The 8,507-nt window shown below is 34.2% G+C and overlaps 2 protein-coding genes across 2 annotated transcripts in view; both read left to right on the forward strand.

Moving 5' to 3' along the window:
• LOC107667126 (uncharacterized) overlaps nucleotides 1–3,697 on the forward strand; it is a 7,505-nt gene extending 3,808 nt beyond the window's left edge. Inside the window, exons 5-7 of the mRNA XM_016458722.1 lie at nucleotides 947–1,228; nucleotides 2,222–2,461; nucleotides 2,993–3,697. Coding sequence (XP_016314208.1) covers nucleotides 947–1,228; nucleotides 2,222–2,461; nucleotides 2,993–3,519 — 1,049 coding nt within the window. The 3' untranslated portion in view covers nucleotides 3,520–3,697. The remainder of the gene's footprint in view (nucleotides 1–946; nucleotides 1,229–2,221; nucleotides 2,462–2,992) is intronic.
• Nucleotides 3,698–6,376: 2,679 nt separating this feature from the next.
• The window catches only part of LOC107667154 (high affinity immunoglobulin gamma Fc receptor I-like), a 10,394-nt gene continuing 8,263 nt past the window's right edge, over nucleotides 6,377–8,507 (forward strand). The window contains exon 1 of the mRNA XM_016458750.1: nucleotides 6,377–6,547. The gene's annotated coding sequence lies outside the window, so the exon portion shown is untranslated. The remainder of the gene's footprint in view (nucleotides 6,548–8,507) is intronic.

Genomic DNA, 8,507 nt, shown 5'->3' on the forward strand with positions numbered 1-8,507 from the left:
CATTATAATCAGTAATTATGTCTCCACTGGATGCAACAAATGCCTCGTTTATAATGGGTTTTAATGTTTTTGTCTCTTCGCTCCGGCCTGACACGGCATCACAATATGGTAAGGGGCGTAACATTTCTGTCACACGCTTGAGGTATTCAGCCAATCACAACGCACTGGATAGCTGGCCAATCAGAGCACACCTCGCTTTTCAGAACGATGAGCTTTGTAAAAATCGACGTGTTTCAGAAAGGCGGGGCATAGAGGAGAAACAATAATGTACAGTATGTGGAAAATAATGTGTTTTTTGAACCTTAAACCGCATAAACACATTTCATTACACCAAATACACAAAATAATGTTCTTTTTAGCAACATCATATGACCCCTTTAAAGCATTAAAAAAAGATCTCAACAATGTCTCAAACTGTGCTCAGATTTGCCAAGATGCCAAAATCTGTAAAAGTCAAACTTCTCAAGATCAGTTTTTATAGCTCTAGACTCTTACTGTATGGCTACTGTTGACTCACTTGTTTAGCAAAGACAAAGCTGGTCATTAAAGATTGCATTAAATCACTCATTTCCTATGTTGACATTACTTAATGAACCCATTTTGCTTAAATAGGCAATAGCCTTTACTTTACATAACAGTAAAATTAAGATTTGCTATTTGGTTGCATGAGGGCTGTTCTCAATCTACAGAGCATTTAATTGGACACCTGCAAGTGCAATGTGATGTCATCAACATTTTGGACTGTTTTCCTAAAAAATTTCATTTTAAATCTGTATACCTGCTAAACATTTGTCAGGTTTTACTTGCACTGGCATTAGGATGAATTCAAAGCAAACAGACATGAATTAAAAGCCACAAAACTCGCATCTTAATTTGACTGGATATTTAAATGAAACAGTAGATGAAGCATGTGCAGTCTGACCTGTGTTTGGTCTCTGTTTCTCAGAGCTCATGGTGATGTTGGTTCCTCCGGCCGTTCCTGCGCTGCAGGGGGAGCCTGTGGCTCTCAGGTGTGTAGTCTGGGGTGGACCGAAGCTGGAACAGGCAGTCTTCTATAAGGATAAAACAAAAATCAAGACCACATCTGAAGGAACATACACCATCACCAGCGCCACACAAACTGATAACGGCAAGTACAGCTGCCACGCCACCTACAGGTACAGCCACATCAGTGCAGAAGCAGCACAGAAGCAAGGAGATTCTGATGCTCAGGAGTTAAAAGTTATAGGTAAACACAACAACAGCTGCATTACCTCACACTTTCATTAATACAGAACCACTAATACTGCATGTACTAACAAAAAAAGTACCATAAAGTATTTTTTTGACATGGTACCATGGTGTTCTTTATAATATACATGCATATCTCAGTTACATAATAACATTGAAAAAAAACATAATAATATATTACACACACACACATTTATATATATATATACTGTAAAAAATAAAAGTTTATATTAAATATATTAACATTATAATATTTTACATCTTACAGTTAAAGCAAGTCAAAATAGGTAAAAAATAAAATAAATGTTTAATGAAAACAACCCATCACATCATTCTTTTTCTATGTTTTCACTGGCTGCATGCAAAAACAAGAAAGTATACAGCATGATCAGCATGGTCCGATTCATGAAACATTTAGTTATTATTAAACAGTCAGAATTAATGACTTACAAGCTTACAAGTCAGAATCACTCATCAGTTTGAATTGGTCTAACAAATCACTCACTGATTCTGTCAGAACGGTTACATTAATGCATTTGCTAGAATCAGGTCTAATCAGGATGTGCGTCCACTAGTTATTTAACCCATGTTCTTAGCACCATGTGCCACCCGTTAAGCTTCAAACCAGCCACTGAAATAACACCATTAACACTCATATTATGTGTGCTTACAGATACACATTCTCAAAAACACCTGATTATCATTGTGTAATAAATAGAAACATCTGAAATTCTCATTAAATTTGCATTGTGCCTAAAAATCACCCATTTACACATGGTAAAACCACACAGGCTTTCTTGGTTTATTGCTTTAATAAAGGGGGAAAAATTGTTAATTAGTTTTTTTCCCTGCTTAATTTGGACCAGTTACAATCCAGTATGAAACAAAGGCACCATGTAAATACCACTGTATACTATATTCATCTAAAATCATCAGTGCACCACAGTCTTTTTTTTTATAATAAATAAAAGTCTTTATTTCTGTTGTACAGGTGGACCTCCTGCTGCAGTGATTTCAGCGTCTAATAACAGTCTGCGGTGTTCCTGTCCTCACTGTCCTGCCAGCTGCACGTCCTACCACTGGTATCACACACTCTTTAATGACCCATACACACGCAGAAAACTAACTGAAAACGACGGGTTTATTACTGTAGAAGATGAAGGACTGTACAGCTGCCGGAGGGACTGCAGGAAAGGTTTCTCCCGTTTCAGCAACGACTACAGCTACGCAGGTACTCATGCTCTTTAGACTTTCATTTTATTACTGTTTTTATTAATATTTTGTTTTTGTTTTTTTCATTTCGTTATTTTGTTGTTTGTAATTTTTATTCGTTATTTATAAATGTAAATGAATGAATGGAATTATTTTAAATGATTAATTTGGCAAATATTTAAAATAAGTTTTAGTTTTATTTCAAGTAACAAAAAATGTTTTTATGGTTTTTATTTGAATTTAACAGTAATAACCCTGCCATAAACACAATTTTTGTTTGTTATTGCTAGAACATATGAGTGTAGACTATTTTCTGTGGTAATCAACAGCAGAAATGATTCTCAAAGTGTCTGTGACACCCAAAAGTTTCACGCCAAAACACAAGCACACAAAGCTTTATGGTCTCTTTTATTTTCCGTGCATATTCATGTAGAGTGTAGCAAAGTATAAAGGCACTAGTCACTTTCAATTCTCACTTGACGACTGTGCAAGCACACTACTTCTCATTTTTATTTTCAGAATGAATTTGCATCCTCTCTCTTTCTCTCAGTGCAACCTGAATCAGATACTGCAAACGTGATGCCCATCATGGTGGCGGCGATTCTGATCGTTCTCGTGCTGTTGATCGTCTTGCTGATCGTGCTGAAACGCAGACGTGGAGGAAGCGCCATCCAGGAGACCAAACGGGATAAAGACAAGACAACAGGTGGAGACTATGAGCAAATCCAACTCAAAGACAAGGATCAGGCGGTTTACCACACGCTGGGCGAGAGCACGAGCAAGGACCAGGCTGAGGGGGGTTACGAACCCCTACAAAAGAGGCAGGAGGAGGGGGTGTACCACACACTAGGACCTGGAGAGGGTCAGAGTGAAGGTCAAGGTGGGTACGAGGCTCTTAAGAGCGTCAAAGCCGAGGTGTACCAGACACTGAGTTCAGACGACTCAAAAAAGCCAGCAGGAGAAGCCGAGGGAGGGTATGAGCAGCTTCCTCAGAAAGACAAAGATTACGAGACCGTGACAGTGGAGGAAAATCCATACGAAGAAGTGAAGAAACAGATGGCCAAAGAGAAAGAATGAGGGAATCTAGGAAAGAATAAGCACCATAATAGTCAAATGGCTGTTTAGTCATTGAAGGCAATGCAGCCTTTCTAAAATCCTTGCCAATAGTTAACACAGTTAATCTAATGCAGGTTCATGTATTAAATGTAATGTATTAAAGAGATACTTGGTACTCCACCCAAAAAAAAATAATTATTTACACACACACACACACATATATATATATATATATATATATACACACACATTATATGTAATAGTACAAGAGTACCTCCAAAGCTGATTTTAGTGTATTTATATATACATAATAAATATACACAGTACACACACACATATATTATGTAAACAAAACTTTTATTTTGGTGTAATGTGGGGTTTGGGTTTTGTTAGTGATTCATGTTCATTGCTCTTATGTCTTTTATTTTGTAGTTTGGCCACAGTCATGTTCTGTCATGTGATTCCCTTTTCGGTGTGTTATGTTCTGATTGGTTCTTTGGGTCATGTGTCTTGTCTCTCATTGGTTGGTTCTTGTCATGTGACCTGCATTGTTTAATATAAATAGATTGTCAAGTCAAGTCAAGTGAAGCCATTGTCAAGTCAAGTCAAGCCATTGCACTTGGGTTCATCACAACTTGCCGTTCAGTGGACTAACCGTTACATTTGGATGCAATTAATTGCGATTAATCGTTGCCCAGCAAAAATGTGTATACATATATATATATATATATATATATATATATATATATATAACTATCAGTAGTTTCACACAGGCAGTTGCATTCACACAGAATTGCACCGAATCGGTTATTGGGAATATCTGTGTGAATTTATAGTTATACAGATTTTGCTATCTATTACAGATAGTAATTATATTTCTCAGCTAGTGTTACTCTTATTCAACTGTAAATGCATTTGCACTGTAGTCTGTTTCATTGTTTCATAATGTTTATTTTCAGATCTTAATTTTAGTCCATGTGCATTGTTGTTTTGTATGTTGTTTTTATAAATCACTTTAAGAACTTAATGCATTTTCAGCTTTATTAATTGATTAAAAAAGCTTTATTAAATATTGAATTGAGCACAGCTGTATAACTGAATACAATATGCAATATTACATTTTTACTGCAATGCAACTATAATTCAGTCTTTCTCCACTAAAGGGCAAATTGGTGCCTATTATCAAACCCAGTCCTGTCGAGATTCACAACAAGAGGTCACTGCAGGATTGATTTGGTGTTGGTCATTATACATACTGGTTTGTCATTTTAGTTTTTATACATTTTTCTTTTTTTCTGTTCCTCATAAATTCCTTGTGTAATTCTGAGTGTCAAATTAAATTGTATATAAATGAATCCTTGGCGTCTCTCTTGGTCTTGATACAGATTCATTGTTTTGTTTTTTTTTGTTTTTAATTGCCTACTTCCGACAACTTTTAGACCGTTTGGATCAGATTCATATGGTTTACTTTGAACAAAAGTTAAAAACTGAAAATTTTCTTAGAAACATAAAGAAGAGAAAAAATAGAAATGACTATGAAAGCTGAGACTCAGAAATATAAAAACTATAAGACACCAAATTAGATTAGATGTGAATTGAGTAGTACATATGAGTTTAAAGAAACACGACGTATAGACACTGAAGTAGAAACACTGAAGTATATTTACATATCAACTGTAGGCCTTTATTTTTATTAATATTTATTTTATTTGTATTTTATTACATTTTTTTGTTTTTAGTGGTTTTTATTTTGATTTATTTATACATTTTTTGTAAGGTGGTTAAATTGATGGCCCACTTTTGCCAAGTGTGCTAGATAAAGTGGGCTGCCTTGAACCTTTATTAATTACTCACATTTATTAAATAAATTGACATTCACCGTTGTTGTTTTTTCTTTTTTTCTTTTCTTTTTTTTATTGGCATGTAAAACTGGCTTCTTAGAAAATAAAGGGTTTGTGCAGTCAGGAAATTCAAGTCAGAAGAAGGAAGAAAGGAAACAGCAGATGCAGAGTTTAAGCAGAAAGGAAGGCCAGGCATGTGGAAACTGGAGTGAAGCCAGATGTAGAGTATAAAGCTTTCAAATATGGTCACAATTAAAGTTCATTTCATGTGTTTAGAAAAAAAGTTTTACAAGTTTTAAAATATTTCATTTCAAATGTATCTTTTTTTTGATAGCCTGTCTGTAGTTATTATAGTATTAAATGTTCATTCTTTCCATCAAAATTCTGTTATATATTTTATATTTTATCAAATTAATTTTTTTGATAGATCGATTTTTATTTTACACATGAATTGAGAAAACGATATGTTTTTGTTAAAGGTTGTTGAATATGTTTGTTTGATAATGTGTAAATAAAAACATTTGTTTTTTTATGTTTATGACTGCTAATAAAGATACAGGATTTTTTTTTTTTGGTTTTGTTGATAAAATAGACATGGCCCACTTCACCTGAAAAGACATTTGTCTGGAGTGCATGAAGAAAAGAAACTCAAAATGACAAGTTTTACAAAAAGTGGCCCACTTCACCTGAATTCATCCTAAAAAATAAGCTCAAAGAAAAGTGTTTTTTTAATTAATTTTTTTATGAAACAATAGGCCTGTGTGTGCCAGAGGAACAAACAGTTACTTGGACTTGGACTAGGCTTATTATTGGCAGTCTGATTGTTTATACAGTTCAAGCCATAAACATTGGCGACCCTCCAATTTGCATTGCTTTGACCGTTCTGGCACGACGCCACCATTGATCAAACTGCATGATCTCAATCTTCTACAACCCCCCACCCACCTGCCTCCTGCCCCCACTGTCCTCTTTCTGGAAAAAAATAAAATATGGTCTTAAACAGTACTCAGATTGCATCATTTATTGGAGAACGACGATAGAGGATAGATCTTGCAGGTTAAATCTGATGTAAACAATGGAGAATACAGCAATATTTCTTGGATTTAACACTTTTGTGGACAAACAGTTTTTCACTGGACGCTTTCTTTAACAACTTACACAAGTGCGACGGGTTGGATTCATCTCACGATTGATTTTTCATAATAAAGGTATGAAAGTGGACCTGTTTTGATTTTGCATGTTTTCAGTTCCCGACACAAATGACTATATAACCGTTGAAGCATTAAAATAAACACACGATAGAATAAAATGAAGAACTCTTTTTTAAAAGATGTATGCTACACTCTAAAAAATGCTGGGTTAAATACAACCCAGTGCTGGGTGAAATAGGGGTATCCCGACACAAATTACTATATAACCGTTGAAGCATTAAAATAAACACACGATAGAATAAAATGAAGAACTTTTTTTTAAAAGATGTATGCTACACTCTAAAAAATGCTGGGTTAAATACAACCCAGTGCTGGGTGAAATAGGGACAAACCCAGCAATTGGGCTATTTTGACCCAGCGGTTGGGTTACTACCCAGAAGGTTGGGTTAAACCCCAACTATAATTTGTCAATATTACAAACATTTGTGGGAAGTAGTCTATATAGAAGCTAATAACCATAAGCTTTGCATGCGACTTTTCCTTGGTTTGATATTTTTGACCATGAAAACTTGTTTAATATTTTTTAAACTTAATTTATGAAGTTATAGTGAAATAAGGCTTTCATTTTTAAAAGTAGCTTATTGTATTTTTTCCAACATTTCATATTGGTATATTTTTTTAAAAAACAACTGATTTTACACATATCAGTATTTATGCAGTTGTAGTTCCTTCATGCAACATTTCAGTTTCATTAAACTGTCTGTGTCAGTGCATCTAAATGCCATTGATTTTAGCTGCTTCTGTTTCTTCTGCAGTGGAAAGCTCTCTTCTGTTGATGCTGATTTCATTTTATTGGAAACAAACCTACAGTGTATTAACTGTTCATTTTTAAAAGTAGCTTATTGTATTTTTTCCAACATTTCATATTGGTATATTTTTTTTAAAAACAGCTGATTTTACACATATCAGTATTTATGCAGTTGTAGTTCCTTCATGCAACATTTCAGTTTCATTAAACTGTCTGTGTCAGTGCATCTAAATGCCATTGATTTTAGCTGCTTCTGTTTCTTCTGCAGTGGAAAGCTCTCTTCTGTTGATGCTGATTTCATTTTATTGGAAACAAACCTACAGTGTATTAACTGAAATTCTTAATAAAAAGTAAGAATTTGATATGAAAGATGACACATACATTTAATAAGGTTTGGGAAAATCTTTGTCGAAAAATCCTAAAGGATTCCAATTAGAAAATTGTACAGGATTCTAATTTGAAGTTCATATTCAAATAATATTGAATATCATATTTTGGAACCATTCCTAAAAGATTCCTATCTAGGACTTTCTATACAAAGGATTTTGTTCTTATCTTGATCATTTTATTTGAAGCAGTTTGTTTACTGAGACAATGTGCATAGAACAAAATAATTTAAATAGGACGCCAATGGATCCCAGTAGGGGGAAAAAAGAAAGAAAACTCATAGGATTCTCAAGTCCTATAAGAATCTTTTTGGAATGGTTCCAAATTATGATAGAAATTCTAATTAAAACAATTATCTTATTGGAATCCCTTAGGATTTTTTTGACAAGACCTGGATATCAATTTAAAAAATAAAAATCAAAAAGTACATTTTAGTATGCAGTAACTTTAATCACATAAAATGCAATTTCCCAAAAACAAAATTGTGGCCAGTGAAAATTCTGAGTGGCAAGTAATTTTGGAAAACCACTAGCCAGTAGCCACAGTGGTTTTTAAATAGGACGCCAAAAAAGTTAATGTCAAGCCCTGTTTACTACCTGACCTAACAGATGAGACCGCTAACAGTCGTCAAAATTCTGACCATTATCCATCCAGTGCAACTAGTGACTGATTCAGAAGGTTTTTACACTACATACACTACCACTCAAAAGTTTTTGAACAGTAAGATTTTTAATGTTTTTTAAAGTATTCTCTTCTGCTCACCAAGCCTGCATTTATTTGATCCAAAATACAGCAAAAGCAGTAATATTGTGAAATATTTTA

Source organism: Sinocyclocheilus anshuiensis, unplaced genomic scaffold (genome assembly GCF_001515605.1).
Source record: "Sinocyclocheilus anshuiensis isolate Anshui unplaced genomic scaffold, SAMN03320099.WGS_v1.1 scaffold415, whole genome shotgun sequence".
NCBI classification, from domain to species: Eukaryota; Metazoa; Chordata; class Actinopteri; order Cypriniformes; family Cyprinidae; genus Sinocyclocheilus; species Sinocyclocheilus anshuiensis.